This window comes from Haliotis cracherodii, unplaced genomic scaffold, assembly GCF_022045235.1.
Source record: "Haliotis cracherodii isolate W230 unplaced genomic scaffold, xgHalCrac1.p SCAF_14, whole genome shotgun sequence".
Taxonomy (NCBI): domain Eukaryota; kingdom Metazoa; phylum Mollusca; class Gastropoda; order Lepetellida; family Haliotidae; genus Haliotis; species Haliotis cracherodii.
In genome coordinates this window covers 1,145,956-1,172,989 of record NW_027266269.1, presented here as the reverse complement: position 1 = coordinate 1,172,989, position 27,034 = coordinate 1,145,956, and the positions used below count along the sequence as shown (strand labels likewise).

Genomic DNA, 27,034 nt, shown 5'->3' with positions numbered 1-27,034 from the left:
TCCAGTTTCAGCTTGACATTGAGCTAATCTGAGTAAAGCTACTTAAATCTTCAAAGCAAGTGATCTTTCAATGATAAGTTTAGTTGCACCTCCCAATTAGAATCATGAATAAATTTGAGTAGAGGCTAATTTCTAATATGAACTGTTTTTAGGTGATTAACATTTCACAATTATTTGTGTTTGCAAGTTTAATTTCATTTATGTTACTTCAAAGTAATCAAAGCATGTTATATTTTCACAATAAGTTCAGTTGCATCTCCAAATCAGTGTCAGCGAGTAGAGGCTAGTTTCTAATGTAAACCTTTTTGACCATTTCTCATTTATTTGTGTTTACAAGTGACCATGCGAGTTTAATTTCATGTATTCGGGCATGTTCAGTACCAAGGTAATATAAATAACAAGGTGCTGTTTTCACCGGGCAATAGCAGGCGAGGTGCCGTTTTCGCTATATAGTATAACCCTCTCTTAAAACTAGCATGGGTTGATGGGGACCAATTCCAACCCGGAATCCCCACATGAGTGGGTATGGTTTTACGCTGTTTTTAGCAATATTCCAGCAATACCAAAGCAAGGGACACCTGACATAGACTTCACACATTGTACCCATGACAAGAATCAAACCTTGGTCTTCAGCACTTCAACCACTAGGCTACCCCACCGCCAAAATTCTCAACATGATAAAGTTTTCACCATGGTATTCTTCAACAAATTCAAGTGAAAATATCCATACCTTTCAAATGTCTTATCTTCCACTTCACTATGTTCACTGTTGCAAAACTTCTGTCATTTAATCTGTTCTTGATTCTTGACACCTGCAAAAGTAAGTTTAGTCTATTAACCATTCTCACAGATTGATGAGTACCACAGATTGCTTTGACGGTACGATATGAACTAAGAAAATGAGTCACATTAGAGTATTAAGTTAAAGGAATATAAGAAGGCAAACATATTTCTACATCATATACATTAGCAAGGATTAACATAAGTTAGGTAGATTGCTTATCCTACAAAAATAAAATCACACATTTAATAACATATATAAAACTGAATAAGTGGCTTACAGATTATAAATAACTTTAATACGTGATCAATATTATTCACAAATTCCTTACCTGAATCAGAGACCATGTAACAGTCTATATGTAATATGGTCTCTGTCTGAATATGTCACGTCTTCAGCTCCCTGCATGACATCAGCTGCAATCGCCAATTTTGACGAGGTTGTGAAACATTTCTGCTGTAGGAATATTACGTCCGCTGGGATATCCCTTGTCACACTGCCTTATCTAGGCATGGTAGGCAAACACATATTCCATACACCACGTAGGTATACTTCCTAATACACACTGTCGAAATCCCCGCGGCTCCCAATATGGCCTGTATGAACTGTAATCGGCCAACCTCATCTCTTTCCGTAACTGCTTCAGAAATGACCGCTCGTCATTCGTGACCAACTCGTGTTATTCCGGGACAAGCAAGTCTACCCATAATTCCCTGTATGACCGAGGGCGCCATTTTGGAACACAAATGTAAACAAACACTCAAACCTCGTGTAATCGATGTACACCGTGATGCTTGATTGCGATATGCCTACCTCGTCTATCGATACATTGTTCTCAATCACCTCTAACACGGAAATCCCGGTCTAAATCCATCTGAGCCATTCACAACGAGGACGTCAAGTATTTCGAAAACTCGATTGACAGCCGAAGGAAGAGCAGCTTGCAGATACCAGGTACGTAGCAGGGCTTCGAGACTTAATGTTCCATGATTTCTATACAGAGATCGTATGGAATGGATTGATTTAGATATTTTCCTGATCTCCATGTTACTACTGTAAACGTCAAGGGCCTTTTAGTTTTGTTGTTTTCGGAAACCTTTTGTTATTATTATGATCAAGTGTTTGTTGTGACATGGGATTTGGGCTTGCTTGCATAAGAGTTACAGGTGTAGGACTTTTAAGGGTCGTGTCCTTATTCTCAACATAACGCTGGGATTTGATGATAAGGGTTAGTTACTAAGGGTATAAATCTGGAAAAGTGCATGTCATACAAAACGTGGCATTCAATTCCAATCATGTGTTGCCACCTGAACCACCTGAAAGTGAGTGAGTGAGTGAGTGAGTTAAATTTTACATCGCATCGGCAATATTTCAGCCATATAGCGATGTGAACTAGGTTGAACAAGTTAGGCATTTATATTATATATTAAAAGCTGTCATCGAAGGACAGTACAACAACCAGCAATATATCACAGATTATAATTTTAAAACTAGTTTTAGAGCAATAAATAATCAGATACAATACAAACGATACAATATAAAAACGGGCTGTAGATCGCCAGCAACCAAAGTTAGGCCACCATACTAGGGACCATGGGGACTTACGGTACTTCTGCTACCTACATGGTACCCCAGCAGGATTTACACCATCCCTCTGGCCACTGGCGATTATCAGACAGATTAGCCAAAGAGTTAAAATCAACAAAAATACTACGATTAAAAGCACAGAGAAAGGAAATGATACGTTGAATGATACTGGACTTACGTACCGTCCCAGGGGGACAATTGTTTTACGATACTTCAACCCCCTGTGAAGATACGGCCACCAACAATCTCAGTTATGATTTCATTCCACAAAATTAAAATTCATTAATATAAACTATACATATTATAATCAAAATTTATCTAGTAATTCTATTTCTTTTAAAAAACCGATGATTAAATGAGCACTGATTTGATTAAATAGATCCTTTATAGATGACACTTTGAAATATTTATCCCTTGTGATGGAAAAATCAATACAGTCAAGCAGGACATGCTTGACCGAGATTCTTTCATCACAAGGGATGCAGAACGGAGGATCCTCACCTTTCAACAAATATTCGTTGGTGAAACGGCAATGGCCAATACGACATCGCCGCAGAATGACCTCTTCAAATCTGGACTGACAACCCAAGTAGGTGTAACCAATATTTGGTTTGATTTCGTGTAATTTATTGATACCTACTTGGGTGTCCCACTTCTTTTGCATCAGATCTCGTATATATGATCCAGTTACGGGCCTGTAATCAGTGTATGGAACAAGAAGTGGTGTCACAGATTTGTTGAGAGCTGCTTTTGCAGCAGTATCGGCCATGGTGTTACCAACAATTCCGACATGGCTGGGTAACCAACAAAAAACGATGTCGTATTGGCCAGTAGCTAGAGAATTATACAATTCAATAATTTCGAGTAAAAGTGGATGTTGATGTGACATATTATGAATAGCCTGCAGGCACGAAAGAGAATCAGAAAATATAATAAACCTCTGATATTTTGACTGTGTACTAATATAGTTGAGAGCTACGAGAATGGCATTGGCTTCTGCTGTGAAAATAGAACAGTTATCAGGTAATCTGGATGAGATAGTCTTGGATCCAATGACAGTGGCACTGGCAACGGTGTCACCATCCTTGGATCCATCTGTAAAGATTGATTTGTAAGTATCATATGAATTTCTTAATTCATTATATTGTTGTTGATAAACCAGCAGGTTTGTTTCAGATTTCTTTTGTTTAGTTAAGGTTAGGTCCACCACTGGTTTCACTAACTGCCATGGCGGAGAAGACAAAAGCTGAGTAGGGGCTATAGTGTCAAGATTTATTTTAGCAGCATAAATATGGTATTGTATTCTTATTCCAAGTGGTGGAATAAGAGATGATTTTTTGTTATAGAGATTTTCGTAAAGGGGATTAAAAACACAGTCATATGCTGGATTCGAGTGATTAGAATATAATTTAGAGACATATTGTAAAGACAATTTTATGTGACGTTTTTTTAGGGATGGCTCATCAGCCTCCACATACAGACTATAGATGGGTGAAGTCCTGAAGGCACCAAGGCAAAGCCTCAGACCTTGATGATGAATTGTATCCAATAATTTTAAATTACTTTTACAGGCTCCACCATAAATGATGGAGCCATAATCCAGTTTAGATCGGATAAGTGCTCTGTAAAGTTGGAGGAGGGTTTTCTGATCCCCTCCACACTTGGAATTTGAAACAACTTTCAGCAAGTCAAGTGCTTTCAGACATTTATTTTTCAAATACTTTATATGCGGTAAGAAGGTTAAATGGTGATCGAAAATGATGCCCAAAAACTTGGCCTCCTTTACAACTTTAATAGGATTGCCAGCTAAAACTAGTTCTGGGTCTTTATGAGGTTTGTATTTTCTGCAAAAGTGGATGCAGTTTGTTTTAGATTTTGAAAATTTAAAACCATTTTCTAATGCCCATTTATGAATTTTATTTAGACACAATTGCAGTTGCCTTTCGACAGTATTCATATTTTTACCACAGCATGAAATATTAAAATCATCAACAAACAGTGAACCATCAATTGAATTGCTTAAAACCTTTGAAAGGCTATTAATTTTAATACTAAATAAAGTGACAGACAAAATACTGCCTTGTGGGAACCCTGATCCTGATGATATTGATCAGACAGGGTAGAACCCACGCGGACTTGAAATTGCCTGTCGGTTAAAAACTCAGATATGAATTGCGGCAAACGGCCACGTAATCCAAAATCGTGTAAATCTTTTAAAATACCATGTTTCCATGCAGTGTCATATGCTTTTTCTAGATCGAAAAAGATAGACACTGCATGTTGTTTATTTATTATTGCATTTTTAACAAATGATTCTAATCGAACCAAATGATCGATGGTACTTCTGTTTTTCCGGAAACCACATTGTATGTTAGTAATGAGATTGTTGGTTTCTAAGTACCAAACTAATCGATTATTAATCATGCGTTCCATGGTTTTGCAGACGCAGCTTGTAAGTGATATCGGTCGATAATTTGAAGGGTCTGTATGATCTCGCCCAGGTTTAGGTATTGGAATAACTACAGCATCACGCCATGAAGGAGGAAAGTTCCCAGACGTCCAAATTTGATCAAAAAGAGACAATAATGTTACTAAACAAGATTCTGGTAAGTGTTTCAGTAGTTGATAATGAATGTTATCAGCTCCGGCAGCCGTATCATGGGCTTGTTCAAGGGCTGTATGGAGTTCATGAATAGAGAAAAGTTCATTATAATCTTCCCCGTTATCTGAATTGAAATTAATAGTTTTCTTTTCTTGCTGTTTTTGATATTTTTGGAATTTAGGATCATAGTTAGTTGAGGAAGAATGTTTAGCCAAAGTTTCACCAAGTTTGTTTGCAATATCAGATTTATCAGTTAGTAGTACATCCCCATTTTGGAGATGGCGGATGCTGGATTTGGAACCCTTACCTTTAATTTTCTGAATCATGTTCCAAACTTTATACATTGGAGTACGTGAATTGATTTTTGAGACATAAGTTTGCCACGATTGGCGTTTATTTTGCTTAAAAGTACGTCGCGCTTTAGCATTTAACATTTTGAATTTATTCAAATTATGGACCTTTGGATGGCGACGGAAATAGTGTTCAGCCTTTTTCCGTGCCTTCCTTGCTTGCTTGCAGTCATTGTTAAACCATGGTTTACGGATGTGTGGATTTGCAGAGGACTTCGGAATACATTCATCAGCAATTTTGTGAAGCTCATCAGAGAAGATCTGAATAGGATCAGGAGTGTTGATAAACAAATTAGGAGTTAATTTGTTGGAGGACAGTAATTCAAACAAAGGCCAGTTTGCTTTAGTAAAGTTTCATCGTGATGATGGCTGAATACCAGAAGGGTTAACCGTTTTCAGAATGGTTGGAAAGTGGTCACTTCCACAGAGGTCATCGTGGACTGACCACTCAAATTCATTCAACAGATAAGAGTCTGTAATCGACAAATCGAGGGAAGAGTATGTACCTGTACCGGGATGTAAATATGTCCTGGAGTCATCATTAAAAAGGCATAAAGCATTGTTAGAAATAAAATCTTCTATACTCTTCCCCTTAGTGCTGGTATGATCACTACCCCATAATGGATTATGGCCATTCAAATCACCCATTATGATACAAGGCTTAGGCAGTTGGTCGTATAGTGCTTGGAGATCAGTTTGCTGAATAGACGAAGATGGAGGGATATATAGAGAACACAAAGTAAAAACAATGTGTAAAGTTATTCGGACAGCAATGGCTTGGAGAGGAGTATCAAGAGTAACAGTACTGTGGTGGATACCCTGTCTCACCAACACTGAAGAACCTCCAGTGGCCTTAGCCCCTGGGGGGGAAAAGAAGTGATAAGAACTATATTGTCTGATGTCGGTGTGATCGGTGTTTTTCAAGTAGGTTTCCTGAAGACAAAGAGCTGATGGTTTAAAATCTTGTAGTAAAAGTTGTAGATCATTATAATTATGTCGGAGTCCTCTGCAATTCCATTGAATGATGTGACTTGAGCAGCTCATGGCGGCTCAACTGGGGATCTTGAGCGGGAGGTACGTCCACTCTCATGGACTGGTTGTGTGGGAGTGACGTCCATCTCCAGAGGCTCAAACAGATTATGAACCTCTACAGTGGTTGTCACAGGAGAAGGCATCTCCAAGTGTTGGAGTGTTTTGGCCTTTCTCCTCATTTGCTTTTTCGCTTTATTTGATAAATGGGCATTGCCCTGACGTGTTTCAGCTACAGCTACAATTGGTTCAGTAGGTGGGGTGTGAATGGTCTCAGTTTGGGTGGCAGATGATGATATCTGTGGGAGGTCCTGAGATATCTGAATGGAGTCCTCAAGTGTAATGAGATCATCTTTTAACCAGGAGATAGAAGTCTGGCAGTGTGTGGATACCGTAGTTACCTTGGGAAGTTGCACTGGGGAAGAGACAGCAGCTGAATAACTTTTAGTAGACGGTGTTTGAGATGGAAGTAGTAACTTTTTAGCTTCAGTGTAGGAGATGTTGTTAGTATGTTTGATTCTTAAAATTTTTGTTTCCCGATCAAAAGCAGGACAGGATTTTGATGAGGATAGGTGTTCCCCGTTGCAGTTTGCACACCTGATCTCATTTGTGCATTCTGAACTCTCGTGAGTTTCACTGCAACGGAAGCACCTTGCCTTGTTAGTGCAAGTTTTGGCCCCGTGACCGAATTTTTGACACTTGTAACATCGGAGTGGATTTGGAACATAAACCTCCACTCCGATATTAAAGTAACCAGCTTTTATGAACTTTGGAAGAGTTGTCACAGAAAAAGTAAAAAGGTAGGTTTGGGTATTGACAATGGTTCCATCTTGAGTTTTTCTCGTAAACCGCTTAACTGCGGTGACACCTTGATTTTTAAGTTCGTCTGCTATCTCTCCTTCTGTCATGTCTGACAGACAGCGAGCTCGATCACGAACGATGTCCCTACTTGAGTTCAGCGTCTTGTGCGCTGAGACAACAACCTGTGTGTTTACAAACTGCTGAAGACCAAGCAGATTGACAGATTGCTGTCTCCGTGCACATTCTACAAGGATGGATCCACCACTGAGACGTGTTACATTTGTAACCTCACCACAGGCACTTTGTATGCCCTTTGAGATCGCAAACGGGTTGAGTTTTAGAGGACTTTCATCAACAGTTGAAATCACTAAGAATCTTGGCCAAGATTCAGGAAATATTTGAGATAATTCTTCATCAGATGATGAAGAAAGGTGCCTTCTTTTGTTTGCTTTAGATGAACCAGTAGATGTAATGGTAGCCATGGTATAATAATAGTTTTCGGCACCCCTGCTCCCCACCCGCCATCGAGTGTCAACGAGGACGATGTTGCAGTGGAAGCCAGCCTGCAACATCAGGGTTACAGGGATGTTATACTCCAGAAATAGAGACATGGATAGCTGTTGTTAATAAAAGGAGAAATGTCAGGCTGGTTCGGCCCATGGCAATTTCCTATAAAAACACAGAATTCAGAGGTCTATATCACCAGATTGGCCCATGAGCCACCGCCTTCTGGCATAGGACTCTAGGCAAAATTTGAAATGTATATAATCAAGGTCATCAGATATCCTGATAAAAAATGGTCTGAGATGACAGTTGTAAATAATCAAGCATTCCATGCACAGGGCATGGCGTGACCAGCCGATTGATAGAATCGGGCCCATTCTAGCACCCGTCTAGGTGAAGTCAGGGTCAAAGTGGTGTGTTGGGCAAAAGGAACACCTGTTCCTGGCTCCAGTGCCCTCAACCACCAGACTCCCTTCCTCCACCGACACAGGGGCGCAACCCACGGCAAACAGGTTGCCCAATTCGGTCGCCTTTTACGACCAGCAATGGGGTGCTGTGGAAATATTCTACCCCGGTTCCACACAGGGGAAGAGCTATTAGCGCTACCCAGCACTCACCACGAGGAGGTTGCTCTTCACGAGTGCCCCTGAAAGTGAGATATGGATTACAATGAATAATGGCGGCTTATCAATCTTTAACAAATTCACACTGAAACTTTGAAAGGATTAAGACAAGTTAGTTGTTTTCTGTTTCAGCATGTTCAGGGTTTGTGGGGAGGTTCACAGACATCCTCAGGGAGGATACGAGGTACTGAGTGAGTATTTTTGTGTGTGATAATTACAAACTACATGTATTCATCATGGTATATTTCAATGCAATGTGAAACATCACAATCACAATATTCTAGCGCTGTGATGGCGGCCTGTAAATAATTGAACATGGACCAGGCAATCTAGTATCGGCAGATCCATGCCCTCAGAGTATGATGACAACCTAGTCTGACCACCCGATTCATTAGTTGATTAGTGTTTGGATGTTGTTTTGTCGTTGTGTTTGTGTGTATGTATGAGTGTATTTAACTTAAATCATGAATCTTATACTTGTTTCTCTGTGCTTTTACAATGTAACCCAAATTTCCTTGGAAATATTGAAGTATTATCTTATTCATATCATGTCTGAACAAAGTATCATATCAAGGTTAGATCTCTGTCAAAACAGTGCCATGGAAAAAACAAACAAATAGCCTAGAAATAAAAGTAAATACTGCATTGCATTAATATGCATTTCAAGAAAATTAAGCAACAATTCATAGAATGATATTGACTGGGTGAGGATCTTTCTGCATTGTTGAACAAGTTATTCCCTATGTAATGTATGTGTTGAATGACCCTGACTTTGTTGTCAAAATACTGTTTTGACATTTGTTAATTGGGATAAATGTCATCTTTGAATTTTTTACATGAATTATTATAATTAGGGCAATTCTAAGTCTAACTGGGGTCTTTTCATTTGAATCAAATGTACAACATATACAGTTTGGACATTTCTGTGATGTGAATGCAACTTATGTTTGTAGAATGTCCGGATGAATAAAAGAGACAGTCATCTGTGCAGCATCAATGCAAAGAAAGACCATAGAAGAGAAGCAATGAGAAACAAGAGAAGAGCAACAGTGAGTGATAAATATTTTGAAATTATTCTGTTTGGTTCATATGGTTATTTTGCAAATATTTGTTCCTTATCGCTGTGGGCACAGATGTCCTATTATCTTAGGCACTACAATTTGCTGTGCAGAGTTGCATATCTTGGGCTTAGCAGAAACCTATAGTCATGGGTTCAAATCCTGGTTCTCCCCGATTATGTTGCTAGGTTTGTCAGCGTTATACACATGCTTGTGGGATTCATCAAATACCTGCATCACTTAGGGCTTTCTTCCCACATCAAGCTAACAGGCAGTGATATATCTGGAATACTGTTCAAAGCAGTGTTAAACCCAACTCACTTATTTAACACTGCATCCAGCAATAGATTGGCTATATGACAAGGATTGTAATTATATATTTTCCCATGTTGACGAGTTGAAACAATCACTGAATGACATCTCTTAAAAATATTCCCAGCAGTCTATGCTTGCCATACAAGCCTAATTAATAGATCAGGTAGTGATCGAGTAGGCTCATTGATCGCATGTAATCATACCACAATGATGTGGGATATTGTCCATAACAGTTAATATCGGTTTGTCTGGACCGAGTTCATAACATTAATCACTGGTTTGTCTGGTTGAGATTTGAGATGTGATTTTCTTAAATGTTTGGCATATAACAAGACTCACATATGATAACTTAAGTGATTTTGCTGCCTTCTATCTGTAAGTACATGTGGCAACAATTCCTTTTGATTGCTAAAATCTTTGTACATTATGCTGCAGAAACTGAAGTCCTGCTTGAGATCCCTGGATGAGTACTCCAGGTGGACAATCTGGAAGGACCAGACAAGGGAGTACTTAACAGAGAGTGCACCCCTTCAAATATCAGAGGTGATTTGCAGACAGGGATGACGAGGGTCCTGTTATTTCAATGGAGGCTGACCGATAAGTTGTATGCCAAATGGTACTGGGACACACAAAGGCTGGTCTGGCTAATGTGAGAAGACCAACCAATGCCAAGCTGGAGTGGGATCCTTCCAGGACATTCAAGAAATTCTTGTCTTGAGCCATGTGGTAAACACTTGAAAGGAATGATAAATGGGACTTATTGTCAATGTGGACCCAAACACCGAATGGAAAGTTCTCAATTCTATTAACACAATGCAGCAGAGATAGTCTAACTGGCATACCCTCATCCTGGTTCCTGTTCATCCATGGCAATATAGAAAGAAAAGGAGGATTGAGGGAAAGTAAGTTCTCTGAACTAGTGAACATTATCCGTAGGTACTGTCAAGCGAACAGTTATCACACTCTATTATGAGTTTTGAAGAATAGGATGAAATTGCATACTGCATCAGGAACCATCACATGAACGCTGTTCAATGTGTGATATACTATAGGCATATGAATAAAAGAAATTTGATTACTGCTTATGTTTTATTTGCCAGCTGTGTAAATGGGGATGTTTCATGATTTTGCCTCAGTTTAATAGCCACACTTATCTTATGAAACCATGCATTGCTTGGGCATCTCAGGAATAAATAACACGTGTTTCCTTAGCTCTGAGAACGTCTGATGACACATTGATCTGTTATGTCAAAGGTCAAAGCCACAACCAGACAACAAGTTTGTTTGTGGTCTAACTCTTCCTTTGGGCAGGGGTCGAAGTTGGAAAAAGGTCGTGTGTGACCTATATATACTACATTTTCCCCTAAATTGCCTTTTCTGCAGAAATCTTAGTAACTATTATACATATACTGGTATATTATTTTCATATTTTTGTCAATGATATGTTGAATTCTACCAAAGGACTGCATATTTAGTTTATGTGCTGGATAGCTCTTTGACAAGTTTTTGAAATATTTATCGCTGATATTGAAGGTCAAATTCACACTCAAAAGTGATAACTCATGAAGGGTTGAAGTGTAAGATAAAGGCAATAGTGAAGGGGTCACTCATAAAGTATTTCTGCAATTATAACTAAAATGCCTATTTCTGGAGATATTAGTGAAGTATTAAGCACGTAGTTGTTATATTATTTGAATACACATATATGAGCAGTGGTTACAACTCCAGTGTCAAATTAACTCTCAATCTCTTTTAATAAAAGAATTCACAGTAACTGAGGAAGAGCTCACTGTAGTACCATAAAACTAGGGTGAGGCAAATTTCAATGAAGTTAGCATTTTTGATATAACAAGCACATGTACCGTTACAAATAGTCTTATTATCATCTCACTAGGACCAAAGGCCCAAGTGAGCACATTGTCTTTTTCTTTTTCTCAGTACAAACTGGAAGTCTGGGCATGAAATTTAAGGATATCATTATACGAGAACTGATGTTTGTTCATTAAATACCATTAACATCTGAAAAGAACAATATATGAAATTGAACAATTGTCTTCTCCAAAAATGTTTTAGGAGGATATTTACCATTAAAGTAACACAGAATATTACAACAGCTATCTGTTATGCACAGGCTAACATTATTTACCATAAACAAGACATAAAGAAAAATTGCATCCGGATACCTTCCGGAAACCTTCCGGAAACCTACCAGATGCCTTCAGCAACCTTCAAATTTCTTGGTATTTTCACGATAATTTTTTTATGTGTTTCACACTTAAGTGAACAAAATGCACCCCCCAAATTTTGACATTTTTGGGGGAAGGTTTCCGGAAGGTTTCCTGAAGGTATCCGGGCCGGATCCAAAATGGGTAGGTATCCGGAAGGTATCCGGAAGGTTTCCGGAAGACGGAAACCTACACTTTTTTTGCTGTGACAGGACTCGCACGCTAGTTGTGCTGGCTGATTCTGACAGGACTCTCATGTTGGTTGTGCTGGCTGATTCTGACAGGACTCGCACGCTGGTTGTGCTGGCTAATTCTAACAAGACTCGCACGCTAGTTGTGCTGGCTGATTCTGACAGGACTCTCATGTTGGTTGTGTTGGCTGATTCTGACAGGACTCGCACGCTACATGTAGTTGTGCTGGCTGATTCTGACAGGACTCGCACGCTAGTTGTGCTGGCTGATACTGACAGGACTCTCATGTTGGTTGTGCTGGCTGATTCTGACAGGACTCGCACGTTAGTTGTGCTGGCTGATTCTGACAGGACTCTCACGCTGGTTGTGCTGGCTGATTCCGAAAGGATTCTCGTGCTGGTTGTGCTGGCTGATTCTGACAGGACTATCATGTTGGTTGTGCTGGCTGATTCTGACAGGACTGTCAGGCTGGTTGTGCGGCCATCTCTCGCAGTTCTGCCCTATCACTTTCCTTTCGTCTACTGGATAATTCATTACTTCTACATCTACTTCTGAGCTGCACATCGATTAACAGAATAAACACTATAGATAATATACCAACATGAATATAACACTGTAAATAATGAAGTAGCTAACGGGATGAGCCCTTTATCATTTTCAAATGTCTTTGGTCCTCAGCAGTGTAATATCGTCAATCTGTTTTTCCTCTTTCAAACTACGATTTTTCGGAGCCCTTAGTTGTCGTCATAAACCGAGTTCGGTACCTCTAAACTTAGCTCCGAATTGTACATTTGGTTGAGTTGTAAATTGCGACTCGAGCCTCGAGCAAACCGGCAAGATAATGTTTGTCAAATGTCCTGCACATATGATAGTATTACACAGTTATTTAATTGTCTTATGTCCCACATATATATGACACCATATATATTTATAGATATAGTATATACTTATATATTGATAACCCATTATATGTATATGTGCATACGTTTACCATAACTATACCCGCCATACTTTAAGTGTATGCAGAGACAATATCAATCATTCTACTTATATTGGCAACCATGACAACTTACGGTCTAGTCATTCAGGTACCTACTCCGCCATCAGCCATCTGCATCAGATTCTCAACATCCAACAACAATATGTTGTTGTAGACACAGATACATGACACCTACAAACAGTCTGATGCATCACCCAATTGGAAGCAACTGCAATTACATGTATCCATAATCAGTCATTATAGGTATCAACGTTATCACAGACTGGTGAAGTGTAAGTAGTAATAACAAATCGCTTATGGTGTAAAGTGAGTAATTACTCGTGGAATCTTTATGATAGTAATCACATTTTTACTACAATATTGTTCTGCTCGGTGAACTGTAATGCGCTTTGCTGCATGGCGAATCAATACAGCACACAATATGTATTTGTTATTGATTTCCAGGCGATGGCCTACATGTTTATCTTCTGTCATGCATAACTGTTAACATGTGTCAAAATATAACTCAAAGTGTTGACCAATCGTGTAAAACAGCATACCAGGAATATGGTTTGTTGGTGAAGGATGTAACAGTGGACGAATGACAGTACTTAATGGGATATCAAATTAAGTTTGTAAGAATAAATGGCGACGTGGAGTGTGTGGTCCTTTTTATTTCGCAGAAGTACTAAAACGAGTCTCCTGTACTGTCGTGGAGCACAGTCAACATTTCGAAACATTTCGCACCTAAACTTACGGCCCAGACATACTTTTAGAATATCGATGTGCCTGTAGATTGAATTACAGTTTTGTTTAAAATACATTTGTTTGAGCTTAATTTCCGTGATGTAATTGAACTGCATGTGACATTAATGATGTACGCTGGTTCTAATGATTGTTCACCGTTGACAGTGTTTTCCGATTTATGATTTATTCATTCATATTGACATTGTTGCATTATAAGCGGTGAAATCTAACAATGTATCAATAGAATAAGAACTTTGTGAGTATAAGAAGTAAATACAGTCAGGATTTCTGTCTTTATCAACAGGCATCATATGAACACACAGATATCTCTTCAAGCCATGCTGAGGACAGGCACAGCTCTGATATTCGGTGAGTACATCCTTTCAGTACAGAATTGTGTTTCACGCCGATGCGTTCACTTGATGAGCACCATGTGTCCAACAGTCACATAAGTCGAATATTTCAAATCTTAAACATTTAACCTCATCGTTGGTGCCAACGTAGATCAGGATGCCATTGTCTGCATGGAGTCACCTGTCACCGGGCCTCAACCAACCCTATCTAACCCGTGTTGAACGAGCTGCAGCTATGTCTTTCCGACAACTCTACATGAACTTATTTTACTGAATGGTGATACAATCTTCCCTTAGCAACCATCCAGACACTTACTGGGAACATTGGACCATTGCACCAGGCTGTGATCGCGTCTGATGGATCACACGTGTGCTACTGAGAGTTGATTATTTGACGTTTCAGTTCTCACTTTGACCCGTGATCTGACAGATGATTGGTCAAATGTTGTGTGTTGGCATGTGAAACAGAGCAATGGACGTTTGTTCATTAAGCCTGAATCACGCAATACTGTATTTGACTATTTCAACAGATGCATACGATGTGAGATATTACCTTTTAAAGTGGTGATCTTTAACAAACCTTTATATGTACATGATAAAACTTTCAGTGGTAAAGTGGTACTCCTGGATCACCCTGTTCTGGATATGATGGAATGGCAATAAATCTGGTTGATTAAATGTGATATTTGTAACAAACGTCGTATTTGGGATAACACCTTTTTTTTAGCAAAGTACAAAGTTGAGTCCTAGCCTGGATTTGAACTCTCACTCCCAGTGTCATGCTCATAATCGTCAGCGCACAAAATCAGCGATCTAACACGCTCAACTACTGAAGCTGCCTAAACAAATGAAAGTATGCCAACTTGTAGTACAGATTACGTACTTTGCGCACCCCTGTGACAAGTGTAAATTGGCACGACTCCAACATATCTTTGCCAAATATAACGTCTCTTACTTGTGACCACTTTCTAAATGGCATTTTGCATTTAATATGTGAAGTTATTTACAATTTATAGTAAGTGGTTTACACACACAATAACATTTTAGAATAATGAACTATCATGCTGTATATTGATCACTATCATCATAATAGTTGAAGCAAAGTTCACATTTATGTAAATATAACGAGTTTACATCAATTAGTTGTTGTAAGAATGTGATGAGAAAGAAGATGTATTCATGATACGGTCATTCCAGTAAGTAATGGTTGCCTGAAAGTAGGCAAAGAACAGGCTAGTTATATGCTATGTCTGTACACATAATATTAAGGAAACATGCACGTTGGCATATTTTATACACGTTCAGTTCTTCCTAGTTTCCTTCATGTGTATTTCTGACATTTTCAGCAATACTGACTCATGCAGTCACGGCGTGTGAGTGGGGCAAATATGGTGACGATTGTGACAAACGTTGCCCCAAAAACTGTCAAGTTAACCCACAGAGGAACCTCACACACTGTAACAAGGAAACAGGAGAGTGTTCAGATGGCTGCATCACTGGATGGTATGATGCTCAATGTAACCAACATTGCAGCAAGAACTGTCTGGACAACGTCTGCAATCATGGGAATGGACACTGCACATTGGGATGCAGTGGAAACCAAACAGGGGATTTCTGTGAGGTCCCTGAAGGTGTGGGATGCTAACCGGTTTCACATTCTTACTTCAAAAACATGGCTTCACCTGGTGTATCTGGGATTCTTAAATATTGTGTTTCATTTGCACCACATATAAGTTGAGGGATGGCACAATAGAAATCCTGATGTTCATGCAATGATTCCTCAGTGCAACAACTGTTGGGCATTGCATTTGGCAAAAATAAAATATAAATTCAATGCCACCCATCATGTTAGAAATATGTTTGTGGTTTCTTTTAGTCTAAAAAGTCTGAATTATTTATTATCTCATTTCTTTGTTTTTGTATAACGCCTCACTCAGCAATATCCCAGCCATCTTAGATCTTATAGCACATTGGATCCCAAATGGATGTGGCATGTTCCTGAATGAGTACTCATTTCAGTACATCCACACGTGTATAATGTAACATATATAAACGTTTAACAGTGGTTTCATTGTTACGTATTTGTCAGCCATAAGTACATCAATTAGTATATCAATAATTATACAATATTATTACATCAAGAACCGTTATAACCTTTAGAATAACAATAGCATTAAGAATAACATACTACAAGGAAAACCGCCATTTATCACATAAATTATACTAATAAGGTGATGTTATTGTACAGTTGTACGTAGACAACGTTTATTTCGACAGTATCAAGAAAGACAGACGTCAAGGTGACAACAGATGAAACAACAGGACTGTCAACGGCACACGTCGCAGTGATCATCACACTCTCCCTTGTGGCAATTATTGCTATCATCGTCGTAGCCGGCGTCATAAAACGTCGACGACAGAGTGACAACAGGTTAGTTAAACAACATTGCATATAATCTTCTTGAAAGCGTGACTTTCATTTCTGAGAAAGTATATGTGTTAGCTTAAGCAAAGCCTACATGGTTTGTTATGTTTTTGTTGCAGTGAAAATACGAGTCATGATGAAATGTTATTGTTACTGTCGAGACTGGTGACGGTGGAGTTCTAATACATGTACTCAGTTCTACTACATTTCGCAAAACAGGTTATCATTTGAAATTATCACATACTCAATGCCACAAGTGAAAATTTGAACAACGCCAATAATATAAGCAATATATTAAACACAGCTTAAATGCCTTCTATTTTTTCAAGTGAACCAGTAATAATAATTGTTCTTTTACATACGTGTGGCAATAATTGTTCCTCAGTAAAGTGGACATATATGACATCTTGCCAGCGGTGTCTAATTGATGCTGTTGGGTTTTTTTCCTAAAAAGTTGTTCTCATAATAGTTTTAACTTTACATCTCTCGAATTGACTCGAATTGTTTTACCATCTCGTGACATTAAGGGTATTCAGACGTTTATTGTAAAACGTCTGAATACCCTTAATGTCACGAGATGGTAAAACAATTCGAGTTTGTGGAAAGGTGGATGGGACAGTTGTGATTCCTTACAATGAACTTACTGCTTGTGACCTTTACATCAGTGGAGGTATAGTGTACTTGCTATCCACTTGATTACCATGATTGTGTCTATCAAATTACTCACAGAACTAATGATATGTTCTTATTAATTGCAGAGGAAAGTCAAACAGGAGGCCAAAAGGTAATGTAGCAAACGACATTAGAGGGTTAGATATCTTCACACATGGTAACTGCCACTGGGTAATTGACCCTGGGAAACAGCACATTAGAGGGTTAGATATCTTCACACATGATAACTGCCACTGGGTAACTGACCCTGGGAAACACCACCATTTTGATTCCCAACTCCGCATCCCGCCCTCTGGGAAACTGATCCCAAAACCTTTCACAAACACCAGGCATCATCATCACAATTGACTCAGAAATATATTAGTAGTTGGACTCGTACAATGGCCTGCATTAAGTGAGCCTATTTTAGTAGGATATTATGTTTATGGGTTGTCTTCGGTCGATTTTGTTCACAATGACAACAGTAGGCCTAAACTTACATCTAGCACATACATGTATATCTACAACTCTAGAACTGTACTTAACATGTAATTGTCCCACAATGATAGATGGAGGCTTGTTTTATGCAACACAACCAACATCATAGTTAGCAAGATGCATTTCTGTTATCTCCTTGAGTTGCTGATGTACAGAGTAGGGTCGGGTTGTCAGTTGATGTTAGTTGTATCTCTTCGTTCCTCGTTGTAACCTACTACTGTGTAAAGGTCCGGGATAAAATTGGTCTTCAGCAACACATGCTTGTTGTAACCTACTACTGTAAAGGTCCGGGATACAATTGGTCTTCATCAACACATGCTTGTTGTAACCTACTTCTGTAAAGGTCCGGGATATAATTGGTCTTCAGCAACACATGCTTGTTGTAACCTACTACTGTAAAGGTCCGGGATATAATTGGTCTTCATTAACACATGCTTGTTGTAACCTACTACTGTAAAGGTCCGGGATATAATTGGTCTTCATTAACACATGCTTGTTGTAACCTACTACTGTGTAAAGGTTCGGCATATAATTGGTCTTCATTAACACATGCTTGTTGTAACCTACTACTGTAAAGGTCCGGGATATAATTGGTCTTCAGCAACACATGCTTGTTGTAACCTACTACTGTAAAGGTCCGGGGTATAATTGGTCTTTAGCAACACATGCTTGTCGTAACCTACTTCTGTAAAGGTCCGGGATATAATTGGTCTTCATCAACACATTCTTGTTGTAACCTACTACTGTAAAGGTCCGGGATATAATTGGTCTTCAGCAACACATGCTTGTTGTAACCTACTACTGTAAAGGTCCGGGATATAATTGGTCTTCATTAACACATGCTTGTTGTAACCTACTACTGTAAAGGTCCGGGATATAATTGGTCTTCAGCAACACATGCTTGTTGTAACCTACTACTGTAAAGGTCCGGGATATAATTGGTCTTCAGCAACACATGCTTGTTGTAACCTACTACTGTGTAAAGGTCCGGGATAAAATTGGTCTTCATCAACACATGCTTGTCGTAACCTACTACTGTAAAGGTCCGGGATATAATTGGTCTTCAGCAACACATGCTTGTCATAGCCTACTACTGTAAAGGTCCGGGATATAATTGGTCTTCAGCAACACATGCTTGTTGTAACCTACTACTGTGTAAAGGTCCGGGATAAAATTGGTCTTCAGCAACACATGCTTGTCGTAACCTACTACTGTAAAGGTCCGGGATATAATTGGTCTTCAGCAACACATGCTTGTCATAGCCTACTACTGTAAAGGTCCGGGATAAAATTGGTCTTCAGCAAGACCTGCTTGTCGTACCGGTGATCAGCATCGCTGACTTATAAGGTACATACCATCGTTCCCCATTTGCGGAGATCGATGCTCATATTGTCAGTCACTAGATTGTCTGTTCCAGTCTGAATTATGCACAGACCAACATCATTTAGCCCCGGGGAAAACCCTCGTCCGCAGGGTCAGTCTATTCTGGAAAAAAAGATTGACAAAGAACAGTACACATAAAACAAAAAGTATATGTCAGAATCAATACTAGTATACATTAACACTTGTATTAATTCAAAAACACTTTAATCCTCGTTGAATTAAGCCTATTGACATAATCCAACGTTTCATTATTTGGACATTTCCAACTTTGACACATCATTAACAAATATTTAAACTCGATGCATATCCCTACTTTGACTGTACCAGTCATTACGTGACGTCAACTCACCCAAAACAGTAGTCAGATTTCTGTCAATATGTGAGTCTTCTTTGATAGGCATTCAAAAATTGGAGTGCTAAGTAACGATAATAATTTATGGATGAACAACTTCTTTATTACAATTAAGAGCGGCGTTTCGGCATTGGTTCTCACATCGTTATCAAGCAATTGCTATACAGAGTATGGTTGACAAGTATATATACAGGTAGAAGGCAATGTTTATACAGTAGAGTAGATATCAGATGTAGTTATACTGGAGTGGAAAAGCCTGTTATGTACACACAAGGGTAGTAACGACAATCATCAGTGAAGTCAGTGACATAAACAAAGAATGAAGCCAGTAATATTAACAAGTGGATTATGGCTGTTTAAGGTCTTTGATGAGTTGATGGTACGCCGGGGTTATGTTAATAACCTTGGTCACGGTTGATTGACGGTTGGAATCTTTTGATGTTGATGGCTTCTTGTAGTTTTCTGATTTTGATGTCTTTTAAGTTGGTGGTGAGGTCTTTGGCTTTATCCCACTTAATGCTGTGGCTTTGGTTGTCACGGATGTGGTCTGATAGAGCTGATTTAGAGTCATGAGAGACTGAGCTTTTATGTTCTTTAATTCGGGTTTTGAGGGGCCTAGATGTTTTTCCTATGTAAGCTTGTCCTAAACACAACTCACCAAGTAAAAACAACAAACCAACTCATCTCCCCAAAACACTCCACCACCACTCACCACAACACACGCTCTCCAACACAACACCCAAACAATATGACTGACACCCGCAACGCCACACTCGCAGACATTCCAGCTCCTTACTCACCCACGCCTGCGGAAGCGCACAACACTTCTGGGAGGTCACTCAAAAACATCGTCCCGGCCGAGTATGGCGAAAACACGACATACACCACCCCAACCAAACCAGCTAACTCGCCACCACAAAACACCAAAAAACGCAAACTCGACACATCCACTCCACCTCCATCGCCAACACCCTCCCCGGCCGCCTTCCTCACCACCTTCGCCCTCTACTTCTTCTCAGAGGGCTCAGGCACCACTCTCTCACTAGAACTTTCGGCAGACAAAATAGGACTTTGGTTCAAAAGACAAAAAATAAATTACAACAATATTAAAAAAGCCAACAAAGGATACCAGATAATCTTTCCTAACCGAGAATCTTACAACGCAGCAAATAAAATAACTCAAATAGTCCACGTCACGGTAATCAAACAAACACCTAATTGGCAACAATATACACGAGGCGTAATTAGGGTTAACCCAAGGGAAACAACTGAGGACTTACAATTATACTCTCTAGAAGCTAACATAAACCAAGACCAAAACCCTCAACCCCTAATCACCAGCACGCGCAGAATAACCTCAACTAGAAACGGAAAAACGGTCCCAACCTCCATTGTCATAATCAACTTTAAAAAAAACGCTAAATTCCCTGAAGCCCCCAAACACATATCTTTCGGAGCCCACACCAACTTAGAAGTCAAACCCTATATAAAGCAGGTTAAGCAATGTTCAAAGTGCCTCAAATACAACCACAGTGCTTCCCAATGCACATACCCTAAAACTAAATGTAAAAAATGCGCACAAACAGACTGCCCAGGCACATGCACACCCTGGTGCATCCACTGCAAATCCACCCAACACACCTCACTTTCAAACCAATGCCCACACAGACACACACTCACCCAGCAGGCCAACAAACACATAAACATAGAAACGGCTAAAATCCAAACACGAAAATTTGCTACACCTGCACCTAAACCACTCCTCCCTACACCACACCCAAACACCATCCCACAAACAAACACCACACCCATAACCGACAGCTCTGTCTGGGACCCCTTCCGAGAAACCGCACCCACCTCACACACACACAAGCAGCCACTCAACCAACCACGAACCCTCCCACATCTCACATAGCAAAAACATCAACCCCCGCATGCAAAACAAACCTCAAAATGACCACCACAACACGACCCTCATCCAAGCACCCTACAGCCCATATGGCAACAACACTCTCCCACAAGCAAGCACAACAACAAAACACAAACACTAAGAAAACATCAGCTACACCCACCCCGCCAACACCTTCACAACCCTCCACATCACAAGCCTCCCCCATGGAAACTCAACCAGCTAAACCTAATCCAACCCATGACGAAGATTTCTCCACTACTGAGGAAACAATAGACACTACTCCAACTAAAACAAACCAAACTTCCCAACCAGCCAACACCCCAAACCTAAATAACCTCACCTTATATTTTTCAGTGGAACGCCAACGGACTCACCTCCCACGGCCATGAACTAAAAACTAAATTTAAACTAAATAAAGGCCCTCACATTGCTTGTATACAGGAAACCAAATTCTCAAAAAAAATCGAAATTCACACTACCTAACTACAACTCAATTAGAACTGACAGAGCTAAACCGAAAAGAAGAAGAGCCGCAGGAGAACTAATCATATTTATCAGGGAAGATATAAATTACGAAGAAATAAAAATAGACACGCCAAACCTAGAAGCCAACGGCATTAAAATCACATTAAATAACCGAAACATAAACATCATAAATATTTACCACTGGGCGGAACAAAAAGTCCAACCTGAGGATCTAAACAAACTACTCAAAATAAGCGATAAATCTACTATATTCCTAGGAGACTTTAACGCTCACCATCCTACATGGAGCATAGATGATAAAATAGATAATCATGGCAAATTAATCTCCGAATGGATAGAAACAAACGACCTAGTACTCCTTAATAGCAACCAACCCACGAGGTACGATAAGATAAACCAAAAAATGTCAGCTATCGACCTAACCATATGCACCGCAGATCTAGGCCAAAGCACTCAATGGGGAGTGCACGACGTCCCGCTAGGTAGTGACCACTTCCCCATAAACATAACCATAGGAAATACAAACGTACCAATCCAAACAGAAAACCAAGAACCAACATTCCATTACAATAAAGCTAACTGGGACCAATTCCAAGATATCTGCAACGAAGCTAACTTAAACGAAATAGAAAATAAGGATCCAGAAACCTATTGTAAAAACCTAACAGACTATATAATAAACGCAGCCAAAACCTCCATCCCCTTCAAAACATCTAAGACAGGCAAACCGACGGTACCATGGTGGAATGAGGAAATAGAACAGACTAGACGAAAACGTAAATCAGCCTTCAATAAAGCAAAACGCGACTACAAATATTTAAACATAGCCCACGAACTAAACCACCAGGTTCAAAAACTAGTCCAAATAGCCAAAAGTAGAGACTGGAAAAAATTCTGCGAAGGTATAAATAACCGTACAGATGCCAGAACGGTCTGGCGCAAAATCCACGCCATTAGAGGCTTAAAACGACATAAAAAAAACCCTAACATTAACAACTCAACCAACCCCGCCCGAAAAGCAAATAATCTCGCCAACCACTTTTCGGCCGTTAGCAGTAACAGCAACTTCAGCCAAAAATTCCAAGATAAACTTAAAACAGAAAACAAACCCACAAAAGAACCAAACAATAACAATCTAGAAATAAATCAACCCTACACAATGGAGGAGCTCCTCTACGTAATCCAAAACAGGAAAAAGGGCACAGCTCCAGGATTAGACCTAACCTCTTACCAAATAATTAAAAAACTCCCCCTAAAACTACTCCAGGCACTACTCAAACTATACAATCTCATCTACCTAAACGGACAGGTTCCTACTCCCTGGAAACAGGCCCTAGTCATACCAATCCCTAAACCTAATAAACCAGCTAATCAAGCTAACTCATATAGACCAATATCCCTAACTTCAATCTTATGTAAAGTAATGGAATCAATGGCTAAAAATAGATTACAACATTACTTAACCCAAAATAACACCATAAACCCAGATCAAAGCGGTTTCACTCCTGGCCGCTCAACCTTAGATAACCTCGCCCGACTAGAACAAGATATTAAGACAGGACAACTAAATAAACAATATACCACAGGCATCTTCTTAGACTTCTCTAAAGCTTTCGACATGGTATGGCACGATGGGCTAATACAAAAACTTAAAAAAATAGGACTCAAAGGTCAGATAATAAACTACATCCAGGACTTCCTAAACAATCGTTAAATAACCGTGGGTATAGACCAAACTCTATCGGACCAATGTCCCCTAGAAAATGGCACTCCACAGGGCAGTATCCTCAGCCCCACCCTCTTCAATATAATGATAAACGATCTATTCGAGGGTCTATCCCCTAAAGTAAACACATCAAAATTCGCGGATGATGGAGCCATCTGGATCCGCACTAAAAGCATGAAAATGGCCAAAAATCTACTCCAAAAATCTCTTAATATAATACAACAATGGGCTGACAAATGGGGCTTCTCCCTTAACTCAGAAAAAACAACAGGAATACTATTCAAACATAAAAACATGAAACCCGCCTCCCCAATCCTCCAGCTAAACAATCAAACAATCAAATTTCAAAAACAAACCAAATTCTTAGGACTTATTTTCGATGAACATCTCACCTGGGATGCTCACATCCAAAACCTAACAACTAAATGCAGTAAAGACCTAAACACCCTAAGATGCCTAACTGGCTCTAACTGGGGAGCCTCCAAAGATACTCTCCTCTCTCTCTACATATCACTAATTAGATCAAAACTAGACTACGGCTGCGCCATATACAACACCCTAAACAACTCTCTATCTAAAAAACTTGACTCAATACAATATCAGGCTCTCAAACTCATGACACGCACCCAACATGGCACCTCCTACACCTCACTTCAGGCCTTAACAGGAGAAATGCCACTAAGTCTACGCAGGGAACAGCTAAGCTTAAATTTCTGGGCCGCGTCCCAATCAAACCCTCTCATCCAAAACTTAATAAACCAAAACATCAGCCCTAAAAACCAAGCTCTAGCTCGTAAACACCCCTTACTTACCCCAATATCCCAAAGAATAACAAACTACCTAAATGAACACCAAATTAAAAATCTTAAACAAAACTGCAAACAATCAAATATCTTCACCCCTAAACTTAAAATACCCAAAATAGACACAACACTATCTAGCCAAATAAATAAACAAACCGACCCAAACATAGCTAAAACTACCACACTAGCATACATACACAAAAATTGGCCAAATTGGTGTCACATTTACACGGACGGATCCTCAGATCCGACCTCCAAACACACGGGTTTCGGAGTCCATACCACACAACCAACTAAAACCACACAATCCTTCCGACTCCCAAATAACCAATCAATATTCACGGCAGAACTAATGGGCATGGCCTCAGCCCTCCACAATCAAGAATCCAAAAAACACCAAAAAACCCTAATACTTACTGACTCCCTAAGTGGACTACAAGCCCTACAAAACAAAAATACCAAAAACCGACCTAAATTAATAAATCAAATACTTAAAAGCTCCAACGACCTAACTAAAGCAGGCAAACAAATAACCTTCTTGTGGATACCCGCCCACGTAGGAATATACGGTAATGAAAACGCCGATAAAGCAGCTAAACTATCCCTCAAAATCCCAGAAATAAGCTGAAACTTACCCATCTCAAAATCAGAAATTAAAAGTGTAAACAAACAAAAAATCACAAAAAAATGGCATAACCTATATCTAAACTCAAATAGCCAAATCAAAAGAGTGCTCAGCAAACCACTAACCAAACCAAAAATTCTCCATCCATCAAAAAAAATCGACAGAGTAATCACTAAACTCCAAACAGGACACACCAACCTAAATAACCACCTAAAAAATTAAAAAAAACACACTACAGGTAACTGCCCACACTGCAAACAACCAGAAACCCCAGAACACGCACTCATCCACTGCACACACTACCTAACACATCGAACCGCATTACAAACCACCCTCAATCTAAACAAGGCTCTCACTCTAGAAGCAATACTAAACCCACAAAATAAACTAGAAAACTTCAAGGCCTTAGGCGTATTCTTAATCAAAACGGAACTAATAAAACGCATCTAAAACCATAATAACCTACCAAATCAAAATCACATAAACAAACAATCATCCACCATACCCATCTCCCTTAGTTCTCCTCCCCAACCCCATCGGCATCTATTCCAAATCTCAAAATTCCCAAATTTTATATAAGCAACCCCTAAAGCCCCCTCTTGGGTTGCACAGACCATCCTCGCCCCTTTCGGAAACACATTAAATGGCCTGGCCGGGCCCGTGTGCGAAATACGCATCAGTCGGAAAGCGCACGTTAAATCTCCAAAGTAAGTAAGTAAGTAAGCAATGAATGTGGTACACTGCTCCGGATGGTTCTAGCTTGTGGCTGGATGGTGGTTTCCCTGTGACTTTTATTGTGTTCTGAATGGTATGACTTATCTTGAAAACTACATCAATGTTGGCGTGTTTCTTTAAGAATATCTGGATTGTATGGCTAACTGTTCCAAAGAAGGGGAGGCTGATCACATCGGGTGCAGACTGTTGACGTGGGGATTTCTGAGATTTCTTGGTGATGTTCTGTATCGTCTGTTGTACTAGTTGCTCAGGGCAGAGGTTATATTGTGGACATACTTGTTTGAGGTGGCTTAGTTCAGTGGTTAGATGCTGCTTCGTAGAACAAATGTCGTTGCTTTGTAGAACAAATGTTGTGAGCTCGTCTCGCTAGGGTTGAAATAATTCCTTTCTTGATTAGACGTCGCTCTTTATCGTAACAAAGAAGTTGTTCATCCATAAGTTCTTATCCTTACTAAATATTTGAGTCACAGCAGTTGTAACAGTTGCATTAAGCATGTTTTCAACTATCATGAACACAAACTCGCAAAAAGAAAGGTCCTAACAATAATAAACTCTTTACTTTCAACAAGATCAGTAATGATACTCTCGTGTCACTAGATTTTCTTGTTCATCGATCACTTGATTGTCCGGTTTGTTTACAGGCTGACGTCGCATGGCAGGGGTACTGCTGTGTTGCGTCAGGAACTACATACTTACTTTTATTATGCAATATATAGGAATGGCAGGTTCTACCTGTAGGGCAGAACATGCTCACCCTTGTTGGCGAACATCTGGTGTCATCACTGATTTTCAGTGGTCCATTCACACAATTGCAACATCTATTTGCCCTTTCCGCCAAACTGAATCTGTTTTGGCAGACGATCTAGGCGCTTTATTCTCTTCCATTGTCAGTTTATGTTATATTGATGAGCCTACCCACTGACTCAGCACCACCTGAAAACTTTTTTTTCTAATTCCACTGAATCACAAGATTGGTTACATCAAACTAACATTATTTTTACATCATTTTACTAATAATATTATCGCATGTTATGCCCTTATGTGATTTTCCTTTTTTCTTTTTTTTCCAGCTGGTACTGATCCTGAGAATCCTGAAGGCGAGCCTTTACTGTCAAGTAGGTAACCATAACAGCAGGGTGATGTTGTGACAATGACGTTGCATGTATTCCCACATATTTGACTTGAATTTCACCTTGTAAATGCCTAATGCCTTCAATACTGCAGTTGTATTGAGAGTGAGTGAGTGAGTGTGAATTTGTGCCGCTTTTATCAATATTCCAGCAATTTCACGG

At 39.5% G+C, this 27,034-nt stretch overlaps 1 protein-coding gene across 1 annotated transcript in view; it reads left to right on the top strand.

The window, feature by feature from the left end:
* Positions 1-27,034, top strand: part of LOC139460903 (serine/threonine-protein phosphatase 6 regulatory ankyrin repeat subunit A-like) — a 39,897-nt gene that overhangs the window by 3,632 nt on the left and 9,231 nt on the right. The window contains exons 2-6 of the mRNA XM_071242377.1: positions 14,098-14,162; positions 15,493-15,777; positions 16,424-16,577; positions 17,330-17,355; positions 26,813-26,857. Coding sequence (XP_071098478.1) covers positions 14,105-14,162; positions 15,493-15,777; positions 16,424-16,577; positions 17,330-17,355; positions 26,813-26,857 — 568 coding nt within the window. The 5' untranslated portion in view covers positions 14,098-14,104. The remainder of the gene's footprint in view (positions 1-14,097; positions 14,163-15,492; positions 15,778-16,423; positions 16,578-17,329; positions 17,356-26,812; positions 26,858-27,034) is intronic.